General features: G+C 39.9%; 1 protein-coding gene across 1 annotated transcript in view; it reads left to right on the top strand.

Moving 5' to 3' along the window:
• The window catches only part of LOC119893018 (venom factor-like), a 14712-nt gene extending 664 nt beyond the window's left edge, over positions 1-14048 (top strand). Inside the window, exons 2-16 of the mRNA XM_038704969.1 lie at positions 52-182; positions 789-871; positions 1025-1112; positions 1532-1634; positions 2569-2683; positions 4106-4221; positions 4383-4526; positions 5438-5653; positions 5795-5995; positions 6628-6783; positions 7339-7468; positions 9833-9901; positions 10607-10867; positions 11038-11248; positions 13892-14048. Of these exons, the coding sequence (XP_038560897.1) occupies positions 52-182; positions 789-871; positions 1025-1112; positions 1532-1634; positions 2569-2683; positions 4106-4221; positions 4383-4526; positions 5438-5653; positions 5795-5995; positions 6628-6783; positions 7339-7468; positions 9833-9901; positions 10607-10867; positions 11038-11248; positions 13892-14027 (2160 nt within the window). The 3' untranslated portion in view covers positions 14028-14048. The remainder of the gene's footprint in view (positions 1-51; positions 183-788; positions 872-1024; positions 1113-1531; positions 1635-2568; positions 2684-4105; positions 4222-4382; positions 4527-5437; positions 5654-5794; positions 5996-6627; positions 6784-7338; positions 7469-9832; positions 9902-10606; positions 10868-11037; positions 11249-13891) is intronic.
• Positions 14049-15000: the final 952 nt, after the last annotated feature.

Here is a 15000-nt window from a genome sequence, read left to right as displayed (position 1 = left end):
TGTTTTTGGTATTGTTTCTGTGATATCTTATTAAATTATCGGTTGTAATAGCTCAAATGTCCTGCTTGTGTGTGTGTGTGTGTGTTTCAGAATCCAGACGGTGTGGTGGTTAAACAAATCTCCACGAGCAGAGCCGTTGGTGGAGTCTTTGCAGACACTTTTCCTCTCTCTGAAATTGTCAAGTAAGATCAACTTGTTTCACTCATCTTTCAACTCCTTCCGCTGCCAAGAGATTTAAAGGTGTAGACATTATTTTTCAAGGCTAGCCTGCTTCACATTCATACAATACAATGTAAATCTTCAAGAAATTGTATATTCTTGACGGTTGGGCATCTCAGCATAATATGTTGAGGAGGGAAAGTGTTATTCCGTCCTAGAAATTGGAATCAGCAACTCACTGGTCATTAACACGTTTATGCTCCTTCACCCCAGTTTAAGCAGCATTTCTCGTCTTGTCTGTTGATCCACCACTTTGGTTCATACTCGCGTATCTCCAAAAGTGTTTTTTGAACAGACATTCATGGTCACCAAAGGATGAATTTAACTGACTCTTATAGATAGTCATTCAGTTTGGTATACACATTCATGTCCCGCTCAGGAGAAATTGTAATAATCAGGTCAAAATCCGGTGTATTTAGCAAATGTTAGCATGCTAAGATGCTACACTAAGATGACAGCTGTAGGCAGTAGAGTAGTCCTGTTAAATTATATACGCATGTAGCACCTCAAACCCATCAGTTCCTCTGTTTCCTCTGTTTTATGTCCTATCTCTGATATGTCTGTGGCAGTGAAGGAACATGGATAGTGACGGCAAAGTTTGACCACTGGCAGCAGAACACATTCACCTCTCAGTTCCAGGTGAAGAAATATGGTAAGTTAAACCCTGCCTACTTTTGCTTTTAACATCAGTAGCGGCTTTTCAGTCACACTAGAAATTATTTTCTCGGGTATGCATTACATAATTGGAGTTTCTCCAATTGTGGCATACAGACATGCTATATTTATATGGCATCTTGTGTTTCAGTGCTTCCGGCCTTCAATGTCACCTTGACACCCAGGAAGTCCTTCCTCAGCCTGGATGACAGTGAATTGGTAGTAGATATCTCGGCCAGGTTGGTCTAACACACGCACACACATGCTTGTTATGGCACTGCAATTCATGATGCATCTTTTAGCCATATTCATTTACCAGCTCCCTAAAGTGAACGTAACCCACACTACTACCGATTGACCTTCAACTGTTACTTCTGTTGACAATTACTGCCATACCCTAAGTCTTACTAACTCCTGCACTTAGTTTAACCTTAATCCTAACCTTAACTCTAAAACCATGTCCCAACACTAAACTAACCTCTGAGGAAGTCAGGAGGTGCAAACATTTTCTTACGAGGTCATTTAATCCTCATACTGAAACCACAAGAACATACATATGAACACGGTATGTGATTTCATGAGGATTTTCCTCCAGAAGGGTACATAAGAAAAGAATGAATGAAACCTGCTCACTGTTGGCTTAACCATTTTGTTTCAGGTACCTGTATGGGGAGCCAGTCCAGGGGACGGCCTACGTGGTGTTTGGAGTGAAGATCAATCAAGAGATGATAAGGTTGCCTTCAGTGAAGGAGGTGTCAGATGTAAGTCAGTGCTCCATCCCAAAGTTCACCAGTTGTTGTCACTGATTTTGTGGGTTCTGTTATAAAATTTTCCTGCCACATTAGTGAGCTATGTCATAATGTTTCGCAGCTGCTACGAAGTTTTGGTTCTCTTTAGCATTCTCATTGGTTGGTATTCTTTGGCTATGGTTGATGTTAAGAGAACATCACTGTGGTGACTTTGCACTGCACTTTACCAGTGGTACCCAGTGAAATAATGTGGCCTGTGCTGTGAAGTATTTGTCCTTGTAAATTTGAGTTTCCATAAGTGAATAGAGTCCAATATTCACTCTTCTTTTAGCTCTGTTTTGGACTCCACCTATTACCGAGTAAAATATCTGGCTCTGTCTTCATTAGCTATTCACACTGACTTCTATGTTGTCCGTTGGTTCTGGGCAGATTGGCTTTGACCTTGTTTGCTGGAAATGTTTGCCTAACGTTTTATATGGGGAGTTGGTGAGAGCCATGGGATTCAACCATACGGTCCATGTGCAGTTGGAGAACCAAAACAATGAGCTAAAAGAGGCTAAAAGCTGCATAGATTTTGGTGTTAACGCTTCAGCACAAAGTCATTTGGTTTCATATTTAAACATTTCATTCTTGAACTTGGAAATAGTCATGGCTCTTGAAAGAGCTTTCAAACACAACTCAAAGCCTTTCTCAATGGATGAAGTTAGCTTAGCATAACTGTATGAGTATCAGTTGCCTCACTGAGCAAACTCTGCCTATCAAGACTGTGCTGTGCTGTTCCAGAAAGCTCAAAAAAACTCCTGTATGTGGACCTTGAGCCAAGATTTAATATTTTGTCAGAAAAATAAATAAACAAATAAGTATTGGTTGTTACTTAGAGCAGAATAGCCTTTATTTCTGTCAGATGTTTTATAAAATGGCTCTCTGTTTTCTTGTTCTCCTGAAGCTGGATAGAGGAGTTGTCAGACTGAGCATGGAGGAGATCAAAAGAGCTTACCCTAACATTAGATCTTTGGTGGGCAACTCTGTGTATGTCAAGGCATCTGTGCTCACCAAGTCAGGTAAGCACAAGTCCGCGGGTATACAGGAAAAACAACAGAAAGTCAACCAGTCAGTAGTAATTTGTCTAAAATCTTACATACAAATTGTCAAACATGGGTGAAATGATTTACTTTACTTTAAAGAGTATGATTATCTTTCATGTACTCACAGGAATCAGAATTTTCTGTCACTGTGGTACTATTATCAATAGTCGTTCTACAAGACTCCAAATAAATAATAAATAATCATAAAATTTACATTCGAAACAACTGATTTCCCTTTCATTTGGTTTATAAACATCTTTCACCACAAGATCTAAGATTCAACCTCTTAAGTTTTTGGTGAAATACAATGAGTACATTTGTTAAGTCATTTTAACATAACATGGTGCAATTTTTTCAGTTAAGTCATTGTAACAGTCACTTAGTCCTGTTATATAGTTCATTTCACTGTTTTCACATTAGGCAAAAAAAAAATCCATCCCATGATCAAAAGTGTGATGAAAGAGGACATCTTCTCCACTCTTTCATGCAACAAACTAACATTTACAGTATTTTATTTCAACATATATGTTTTGTGTAATCAAATGCAACATATATTATACCAATAATTATGAAAGGTAATCTTGTAGTGCATTTTACAGTATTGTATTGTACATACTGTAATCGCTGCAGTGTTCCTTTGTGACTTTGTTAGAGCACTAAGCTACCAACTCTAAGGTTGTGGGTTTGAATCCCACTAAGGTCGTATAAAAATTTCACCCCTTAGAGTGGTGATTCTTAAGTTTTGAATCTGAACATATCAGGCAAAATAAGCAATATATACATGTATATGAAGTAAATGTTTCAGCAATGATGAATTAGGAACAATTAGCATAGTGATAGTAAAATGTATTTTAACAATAGAGACAATGTACTTTGTTTGAACATAATGTATTTTTAGTGTATAATGTATCTTTCTAGATGTTTTTTGTACTTAGTCAATATCACATGTATTTATGGTTATTGAAAAAGGTCGTTTTTGATGATCTGTTGTGTTTTTGTACTAAGAGTGGTGAAATATTACCATATACTTGTATGAATAGTATCACAGTGACAGAAAACAAGTGTAAACAAACTGTGATGTGGGCTGTGTGGAGTGCCGCTGCATGTGATCATATCTTTTGAGGCTAAGTTTAATGTGTTTGATCGGTTCCTTGTTCCACCGCCTAGTAAGACCAAAACTTCAAAATGTCGTAATCAGTTTATCTTATCCTCTGTACTGGACAGATCGATAGTGAAATCTGAACAATTCCACTTTTGAAATGTGGCCCGGGGTCAGATGTCTATTAACGTAACCTTTAGCCCTCTGCATAAACTCAAGTTATCAAAATCTTTGACTCTCCCCTGTTGCGCAGCTTTTAGGAAATGCGGGTCACGTTGCTACTGTTTTCTCCTGTACAGGCAGTGATCTGGTTGAAGCAGAGAAGACTGGCATTAAAATCGTCGAGTCGCTTTATGTGGTATCCTTCAAAGACATGCCAAAGTATTTCAAGCCAGGCCTACCCTTCGACTTCACAGTAAGCATCTTCCTGTGAACCTTTGTACAGTATAATTAAATGCCACAAGCTGGGTCCTCTGTGTGTTGTGTTCATGTTCTTAAGCTCAGCCACCGTTGAATGAAATGTTGAATGAAAAAGTGTATGAAATCACAGTGAGAAATTTTCCCCAACCTGCCCAGGTCCTGGTGAATCACCATGAGGGTCCCCCGCCCCGTAACGTCCTGGTCAAGTTGAATCTACTGCAGAAGCCTGTGGTCGTCCTCTCTGGCAGCGCAAGAGTCACCATCAACATGCCCAGCGATCAACTCCAACAAATTATCACTGTTAGTATGACTGCATTCTCATTTTACTCACTGCTTCTACCCACATGTAGCTTGGTGAGCATGGATTTTAAAACAGAATGACTGGTGGTGTAAGAATTTAACTTTAAACTATGAATCATCACACCTCATTTGTTGAATATTTACACATGACTGCACTGGTTCTGTTCTTGCTTTATACTTTTTCATCCTTTTATTTAAAATGTTCTGCTGTTTCTGTTGTTGGTTGAATGTTTATCATTTGCATATATACATTTCTAGATGTGTGGTGCATCAATTTAGCGACATTTCCCCAAAGTTCAGCATTAAATTATTTGGCATCTATTTTAATATTTCTTTATTTATTGTACTGTGCTTTGCATTAGAGAGAAAATGATTAGTAGATTCAGTTCAATTGGTTCATCAACAGAAAGTTAGTCAGAAACAATTGCTCAGAATTAGCGGGTTCCAGCATGTGGAGATTGATCGATTGATGTAATGTGAAGATTTTCTTTCTTTCTTTCTTTTTTTTTCTTTATTTGTGAAGTCCTTTCCTATGACACTAAATTGACTTTGCCTGTTTTTCGTTGTTGTGTGGACAAAACAACAGATTTGAAGACATCACTTTGTGATGGGAATTTCTCAATATTTTCTTACCTTCAGTTCAGTTTAGTTCAGTGAGATAAACAACACAAGTACAAAAACAAAACAAAGTATGAAAAATGTGACCAGTACATACAGAACAATAAAAGTCAGACCTCTCAGGTACATAATGGCTTTTAAAAAATGTTCTTATTGAGTTTTCTTTTATTGGTTTCATGTGTTTGTATTGTTTCTTTGTGGGCTTTACGTGATCTACCAACATGGATGTTGGACACAGGACATCTGTCTTTAGAATTATAAGAACAAAGCTTTTTGTTTTGTTTGTTTCCCAGGCTGAGACCGCACAGCCCGACCTGAGACCAGAGCAGCAGGCCAAACAACAGATCACTGTTCATCCGTATGTCACCTTTAACCCGAACCAGCAGAACTACCTTTATATCTCCACAGCGACCAACACGGTGTCTCTAGGAGACACACTGTCCCTGAAGCTGAGCATAAATACTGCAGACCCGACACACAAAGATCTCATTAAACACATCACCTACCTGGTGAGGCCAAAACACCGTGTCAAATTTCTAGGACACTTTAGAAAGTAGGAGAAGAATCAAACAGCAACATAAAATCATAGAAAAAACAGACATAAACAAACAAGATGTAGTTATCTGACTTTCTCTCCAAAACTCTCTCAGGTGCTGAATAAAGGCAAAATCATTGTTGCTGGGCGTGTGGATCGTGGCAGTCAGGTGTTCACCAGCATCGGACTCATAGTCACCCCGGAGATGATGCCGTCATTCCGTTTTGTGGCGTTCTACAGTATTCCCTGGGTGGGGCGCGAGGAGGTGGTGCCGGACTCCATCTGGGTGGATGTGGAAAATTCCTGTGCTGGAGGGGTGAGTGATAAGCTCAGTCTCAGAGGTCACTATTGCCCTATGCTACACACCAATTTCATTCACACTGTGAGGCTTAATGCATAAAGGACTGAAAAGACCAAAACGACAATGATTTTTATATATCTTATTCCTCCTCTGTGCCAAAGGGCTCTATTGAAATGATTAGAAACACATCACTGAGCCATGCTGTTCCTTCACCATGAACGTACACACTAGTTTATTTTGACTCAATCTCATATACACCGACCGTCCTGCTGCCAGAAATACTCACTAAAGCACCAAATGTGGATTAATCTGCTGCAAAAATATATGTAAATTAACTGTTTCCTCCCATTTGCGTAATGTTTAGTAAAAACTACAGTACCCTGTAATGTATGTGATCAGTAGGAATCAATGGTTGGAGAGCCACAGACAGGAAGTCAGAAAGTACTTGGAGATGGATTAACACACTTGTTGGTTGTGGGGTTTGCGTTGACAATAAGAAATTCCTCTTATTCAATTTGTTTTATATTTATATTTAATATTTTATTTTGTTTGATTGTTTGCATCTTCATTTTGAATGTGGCCATTAACTGTCTTTACTCTTTTGTTCATCGTTGTGTTGATGCATTTTTATTCATTCTTTCTTATAGCTGACAGTTGGGCCGGTGGACGGCATAGGTCGAGAATACACGCCTGGGAAGAGTTTTAATTTTAAGGTCAGAGGTGATCCGGGGGCAAAGGTCAGCCTGGTGGTTGTGGACAACGCTGTGTATCTGCTCAACAGGGACAGGCTTACACAGAAAAAGGTGTGTGTGTTTATTGGGGATTGGGAGTGTGTTATAGCATCAATGACAGTAACTTACCATCAAAACTGCAGGCATCATTTAAACAAAGAAAAAATACCCCAGATCTGAACAATGATAAAGCTACATTTTTACCAATCAAACAGAAGAAAGGCACACACATCTAAAAGAGAAGTGGTGCTGAATGATGCTGTTATTCATGGCAACATGTAGAATCTCAACAATGTTTTATGCTTGGATTATGATTTTTTTAATTTATTTATACAGTTAAAGATATGATAGGAGCATAAGCACAAATTCTTTGACACATTTTGTGGACATAAACATGTAAACATCTTAGTTTCTCAATTTGTTTTCAACTTTTTCCAGCTCCACCCTTTTGTTTTGAAAATATGTACAATAATTATAAACGTTTGAAAATACTGTGGTGTCACAAGTCAGCGGGTTATTTGTTGATCTGAGAAGCATTGTTAATGTTTTTGTTCTGTACTGAAACTCCAAAACAGAACTGCAAAAACCTCATGTCACCTTGTCCTCAATGGGGGACCTTTTCCTCAGATTTGGGACGTGGTGGAACAAGGAGACATCGGCTGCACCCGAGGGGGAGGCAGAGATGCTACTGCAGTGTTCTCAGATGCAGGACTGCTCTACTCCTCCAACACCGGGTTTAAAACCCAAACCAGACAAGGTACCTTCGTGCATGGAGCAGCTGTCTGCTCAGTCTTCGTGTTTGTGTTGTGAATTTGAGCTACTGCGAAAATGTTAAAAAACCCACAGATGTGAGCTTCGTTTTTGGTAGTTTTTATTAGATACAAAAAGGTATTGCAGTTGAATAGGGGAGGAGATATAGGAGGTATGCAAAGTCTGCCTTAAAAACATTGGTAGGTAATGAGCTGAATATAAAAGGCTTTAATTACAACCTGTTATTTGTGACCTGTTTTCTTAAAATATGAAAATGGGGGGGGGGGGGTTGAAATATATGTATTAATAGAGTATTTTTTTCCCAGGTTTTCCCCTCTATGTAAAGACAGTGTACTTTTATACATGTAGATAAATGAAAATATACACAATCTAAGTAACTGCTAAATAAGTAGCTGCTCTAAAAATTGCTGTGTCTGCTGTTTGAGTCCATATGTCCCTTTGTAGCAGCTGTGAAGGTCATGTTTGTGCTGTGTGTTTGCTGAAACTGCAGCAATACTGGAGCTGCTAAAGGTGGATTTCTTGTATAGTCTTTAAATAAGTCTCTGGTTGTCTGAAACTATATATATATTACAGTGCTATGTATTGAGCTTGTGCTGCACCATAAGTTGTTATAGGCAGTAACGCGTTATTAACTACTAATGATGATGTTAATGATCAGAAAACTTGATAATATACTTGTTTGTGTCATGGTTTCTGAGTAACTTTTCACTCATTGGTATTGGCATACTTGAGAATGATTTGTACGTCTGAAAAGGTTTAATTCATTTTCACTTACTGTTAGTGAAATACACTATTTTGCCAGTTTTGGGTCACCTGCCTTTACATGCACATGAAGGTTAATGACATGCCGTTCGTAACCTGTAGGGTTTAACATGGAGTTGGCCCACACTTTGCAGCTATAACAGCTTCAAGTCTTCTGGGACAGCTGTCCATAAGGTTTTTAGAGTATGTTCAGGACTTTTTTACCAGAAGGCCTGGCTCACAGCCTCCACCTCTAATCAGGTTGAGGTCAGGACTCAAGTTCTCCACACCAAACTCACTCATCCATGTCTTTATGGACCTTGCTTTGTGCACTGGTGCACAGTCATGTTGGAACAGGAAGAGGCCATCCCCAAACTGTTTCCACAAAGTTGGGAGCATAAAATTGTCCAGAATGTCTGGGTGTCCTGAAGCATTAACGTTCCTTTAACTGAACTAAGGGGCCCAGCCCGACCCCTGAAAAACAAGCCCACACCATGAATTCATTAATTCAGAGAGGTGTCCTAATACTTTTACTGATTATATAAGGGTTCACCTAAAGGATCTGGGGAGTATGGTATTAAATGTCCATCAACTTACAGTCTAGCATAAGCTGTAAGATTTTAAATAAAATGAGTTGTAGTGCTTAAAGAGTCATTTGTACCTCTATCATTATACCCAAATTGACATGTTATGTTGTTGGTCTTACACCTCCTTTGGTTTCCTTTTTAGTTCTTGTTGAACTGCTTTCGGTTCCATCGTTGTTCTGGAAGGCTTTTCCCCATCTAATGCAATCTTTTCTCTCTTAAGCGTGATGTAGTTTTTATTATTATTCCGGTATATCCCAATGGTCCTTTTTGGCACTACAGTGTCAACACAAAAAAGAATGTACCTTGCCGTAATATTGTCAGTATTATTGTCTTGATAGAAAACATCCCAATCTGTGGCCAGATTGACACTTAGTGAACAGCCACTTAGCTTCTCCTTATACTTGTCCTGCCAGACACTGACAGTCTTGCTTCTTTTAAGGGCGGACCTGAAAGTGGGAATCATTTGGATGATGTTATGATAGGAGTTTGAGAGGGGGGGGCCTAATATTAGCAGCATAGGAGTCAGTAAAATTGCCGTAGCATTTGTCCAGTGTCTTATTTGTATCTTATTTGTTTATTAAATCTCTTGACTGTATACATACAAAAGGGGTGAGCCACTGAAACAACATTTAAACTATCATGCGACAGTAAAACTCTCTACTAAAACCCCAAATACTTGTGTGAAAAAACAATGTCTTCTACCACAAATGAAAAATAATAAGTAGACATTACAGCTTTTTTGCAATCAGTTTGAAATTTGAGCTCCGAACACATAGGCAGTGTAATATTTATCAATCCTGTAATAAATACATAATTGCTGAAACTGCATCTTATCCATTACATCCTTGGTATCTATCAGCAGCACTGATTACCCAAAAGCTTTTTTTTTTAATAACTGGTCACATACATACTGTTGGTAAGTTGTTACACAAACTAATGCTACTGATGCAGCGTTGATTTGTACAAAGATTGTACATAATGTTGATAAACAAAATCATGTTTTTATCCTCTCCTCTCTTCAGTCCTGCAGTGTCCAGGCAGTGCCAGAAGGAGGCGCTCTATTGAACAGTTGCAGCGTAAAGTCCAGCTGGGTGAGTATCCTCAGGTCACTGAGTTTTGTTTAGAGGGGAACAGGGAGGGAGAACTACTGGTGATTTGAGCTAAGTGAGGTTCAATTGAGATTGGCTAGTATAAAATGTACACCCAAAATCTACTCTGCTCTACTGTCTGTGTTGTCCTCCCTTGTAACTTCAGTTAGTTCAATAACTAATTGGTCACTTAGGGAAAGAAGAACACCAAAACAAACTGACATTGTAAAATGATGAAGTTGTACAAGCCAATGTGTTAGCAAAAAGTGGCCTTTTTACACATCTCACAGGCATAGAACAACATTTTCACCCCATTGAGGTTGTGTTTCTGTCTACCTGATGAATGCAAGCTCTTTTTTCAGTCTCGTTTAAGCTCTAGATAAAGTCTCCACTAACTCCTGAGGGAAATATCAGACTGTTTAGGGGATTCCACTTTCTTCACCTGCCGCTAACTTTGTCTGGCATTTACTGCAGAGCAAGTAGCTGGGCACTTACTGTAGCGCATATTCACAACAAACGATACGATTAACGTGCTATTAAAACCAAAACAGCTACCCATAAAAGGCATAAAACACTACCAGCAACCAATTTCCCATAAAACACTGTTGTTTCCTTAATTGTTGAAATAAAAGCTGTTGAATACTACAGTACTTGCCAGTACTGATGACTCTCAGCTGGTTCCCTCTCCTCCCCTACTTCTGCCTCCAGAGAGTCATTACAAAGAGAAGCTGGAACGTCGCTGCTGTAGGGACGGCCTCAGGGAGATTCTCATGCCGTACTCCTGTACACGACGCTCCCTCTACATCACAGAGGGCTGGGAGTGCATGCGGGCCTTCCGCTACTGCTGCGCCACTTACAGGAACCAAGTATTTGACACCCAGATTCCCACCACCCCACCACCTATAACCACAGCTCCCCCCACCACCTCCTCTCCAACCTGGCACACTGCAGTACTTGTTGAAAGCTGGGGTAATTACTGTTCCTCTTTATGTTTGATTTTTAGTAAACAAGATATCTTGAACGTTTGCTAATTATCACTAAACGCGAAATATGGCTGAGGCTGAAGGGAATTTCATTATTCATATGTTATAAGATGTCAAGAGTAGACCTGCTAATCATAAATAAAGATTTCCACATAGAACGGCCACGTTTTCATGCACGGCTTGGACGGCCTGGAATGCTTGGACCTGAACTGCACATACAAGGGAGGGAGTTAGTGTACGAAGAAGAGGAGGAGGAGGAGGAAGAGTGGGAGTACCTGGATGAGACTCAAGTGTATCTGCGATCCAAGTTCTACGAGTCTTGGCTGTGGATGGATGTTAAGCTGCCCATCCAGGCAGAGACAGACGGGTGAGTCAAAGATTAGAGTAGAGGTTAAATCAGAGGCAAACAATTTGTTTACAGCATCACTCTTTAGATCTGATTTATATTATATTACATTACATGTTGAAGCACAGAAAAGACAACTAACCCAATGAACATAACTTTTACATTTTTATATTTTTATTGATTAAATGTTGTCTTTCCTTTTCTTAGTCCCATAAAAATAATAATTGAATGCAGTTGAATTTTCAAAGGAGCCAGACAACAGCTGACTCTCAGGACTTAAACCAGTAGAATGCCAAACACATTGTGTACTCAACTTCCCATTTTGAAAATAAAACATATGAAGTCAGCATGAGATGCATCACTCCCCCAAATGTGTGTCTCCTATCTTGTCTGTCTGGTATCTGGATATTTAAACAAACACTGTACAGTGGCACCCCCTTGTGCCTATGGACCAGCAACGGGTCCTCAAAAGTCTTGTCTAAATCCAGCCAATTATATTTGACGTACCATGCCTGTTGGATAAAAAACATGGCTCAGTGAGGACCCAAAGCCTCTCATTATCAATGTCATCATGTGGGGCAAAACTCATAGCACTGTGAATTCCCTGCGTTGCTTCATATTTTGTTTGGTCAGTGATAACAGCTGATAACAGCTGAATGAACAGCTCATGATCAACAATACTGACTCTGTTTCCCTGAATTAAACAAACACTGATGTCCTTTACAACAGTGTGTGTGTGTGTACACATACACTCGTGTCCTTGTTTGCGTTGTGAAATGCAACAGTCAACCCGAACTGCAAAGTTGCTCTTATTTGTTTATCACCAAGTTACTGTGGCTGCTGAAACTGTACACACGATACAAAGAAAAGAACATTTACATTTACAGTGGGTACGGAAAGTATTCAGACCCCTTTAAATTTTTCACTCTTTGTTTCATTGCAGCCATTTTCCAAAAATCAAAAAAGTTCATTTTATTTCTCAGTAATGTACACTCAGCACCCCATCTTGACAGAAAAAAAACAGAAATGTAGAAATTTTTGCAAATTTATTAAAAAAGAAAAACTGAAATATCACATGGTCATAAGTATTCAGACCCTTTGCTCAGTATTTAGTAGAAGCACCCTTTTGATCTAATGCAGCCATGAGTCGTTTTGGGAAAGATGCAACAAGTTTTTCACATTTGGATTTGGGTATCCTCTGCCATTCCTCCTTGCAGATCCTCTCCAGTTCTGTCAGGTTGGATGGTAAACGTTGGTGGACAGCCATTTTCAGGTCTCTCCAGAGATGCTCAATTGGGTTTAAGTCAGGGCTCTGGCTGGGCCATTCAAGAACAGCCACGGAGTTGTTGTGAAGCCACTCCTTCGTTATTTTAGCGGTGCGCTTAGGGTCATTGTCTTGTTGGAAGGTAAACCTTCGGCCCAGTCTGAGGTCCAGAGCACTCTGGAAAAGGTTTTCGTCCAGGATATCCCTGTACTTGGCCGCATTCATCTTTCCCTCGATTGCAACCAGTCGTCCTGTCCCTGCAGCTGAAAAACACCCCCACAGCATGATGCTGCCACCACCATGCTTCACTGTTGAGACTGTATTGGACAGGTGATGAGCAGTGCCTGGTTTTCTCCACACATACCGCTTAGAATTAAGGCCAAAAAGTTCTATCTTGGTCTCATCAGACCAGAGGATCTTATTTATCACCATCTTGGAGTCCTTCAGGTGTTTTTTAGCAAACTCCATGCGGGCTTTCATGTGTCTTGCACTGAGGAGAGGCTTCCGTCGGGCCACTCTGCCATAAAGCCCCGACTGGTGGATTGCTGCAGTGATGGTTGACTTACTACAACTTTCTCCCATCTCCCGACTGCATCTCTGGAGCTCAGCCACAGTGACCTTTGGGTTCTTCTTTACCTCTCTCACCAAGGCTCTTCTCCCCCGATAGCTCAGTTTGGCCGGACGGCCAGCTCTAGGAAGGGTTCTGGTCGTCTCAAACGTCTTCCATTTGAGGATTATGGAGGCCACTGTGCTCTTAGGAACCTTAAGGCAGCAGAAATTTTTTGTAACCTTGGCCAGATCTGTGCCTTGCCACAATTCTGTCTCTGAGCTCTTCAGGCAGTTCCTTTGACCTCATGATTCTCATTTGCTCTGACATGCACTGTGAGCTGTAAGGTCTTATATAGAAAGTGTGTGGCTTTCCTAATCAAGTCCAATCAGTATAATCAAACACAGCTGGACTCAAATGAAGGTGTAGAACCATCTCAAGGATGATCAGAAGAAATAGACAGCACCTGAGTTAAATATGAGTGTCACGGCAAAGGGTCTGAATACTTATGACCATGTGATATTTCAGTTTTTCTTTTTTAATAAATTTGGAAAAATTTCTACATTTCTGTTTTTTTCTGTCAAGATGGGGTGCTGAGTGTACATTACTGAGAAATAAAATGAACTTTTTTGATTTTTGGAAAATGGCTGCAATGAAACAAAGAGTGAAAAATTTAAAGGGGTCTGAATACTTTCCGTACCCACTGTACATTTTCAAATCTTGCTTTATTACAGGAATTGAACATTTATACAGCTACTATATACCATTTTTGTTTCATCTATCAAAAAGAAGCTGTGCTTTTGATCCAGGACCTCCTTGCTGGTAATAATACAGACATGAATCTGATCAACAGGTTGGCGTCTATGAACGTGGCTAATCCCTTACCTGACAGCATCACTGAATGGGGAGTCCTGGCCATTAGTGCATCACCCCATACAGGTAGGCTCAGGCGGAGGGGGAGGTCGTCGATAAGTATTAATAAACTTTAACTGGCTTCATAATTGTGTTACTTAAAGAGGTCATATTATGCTTTGTGGCTTTTTTCTTTGTGCATGTAATAGGTTTGCAAATTGAAAAACTCCACCTCACGGGGAGTCTCCCATCTCCCACAGAAAACACTGCTCAACTGTCTGAAAACAGCATGATTTTAGTCCAACCTTTTTTTCTGTTACTATGTTGCGACCCAATGTAACGCGCGTCACAAGGTCAGCGACTAATCAGGTACGCCCTCAAAAACACTGATGTAAAACACACTGAGCTGCAGCGCCCAGTGACAAGATGTCCACCTGCTGCCACCCCTCATCCCCACTCTCCCTAACGAACGTTAAACAATCAATGAACATAAACTTGTAACTGTGATGTAGTGACAGTACACAGTTAAAACGTTACGTATGAAAGATCAATGTGTTGCAGAGCAATAACTCACCACTCTGAAACTCTTGCTCCAGTGTTGGTTGCTAAGCTGGTTCAGGAACATATACAGCTGAACCGAAGGAGTGTTTACATGCTTGTCAGGACCCGTCCTACTCTGCTTCTGATGCGCTAGTAGTCCTTAATTAGGTTCTGCGCATGTGCAACTCCCAACAAAGATCTTTCAGAAGTGAGATGCATCACTCCGTAGCTAAAACAGAGTGATCAACACACAGGGTGAATCAGAATCAGAAGAATAAGAAGAATCAGAAGGAGCTTTATTGCCAAGTAGTGTTTTACACATACGAGGAATTTGTTGCGGTGATAAGGTGCTACACGTAGACAAACATACAGTCAACATAAATAAATGTAGAAATATATAAATATGGAATAGAAGAACAAAGTTGCAGATATATACATGTGAAAAGAGGAGCTGAAAATGAGCATAATGTGACCACTTAGAAGTGTGAAAGCACAATAAACCTAAATTATACAATTTCCTGAAAAAGCACTCACTTTGCAAAAAAGTTTGAAAACTCAAATCTCTAAACG

The sequence above is a fragment of the Micropterus salmoides genome, unplaced genomic scaffold, assembly GCF_014851395.1.
Source record: "Micropterus salmoides isolate LMB-PRFRI ecotype aquatic unplaced genomic scaffold, ASM1485139v1 Ms_hic_scaffold_1, whole genome shotgun sequence".
Taxonomy (NCBI): domain Eukaryota; kingdom Metazoa; phylum Chordata; class Actinopteri; order Centrarchiformes; family Centrarchidae; genus Micropterus; species Micropterus salmoides.
This window is presented reverse-complemented; position numbering and strand designations above follow the sequence as displayed.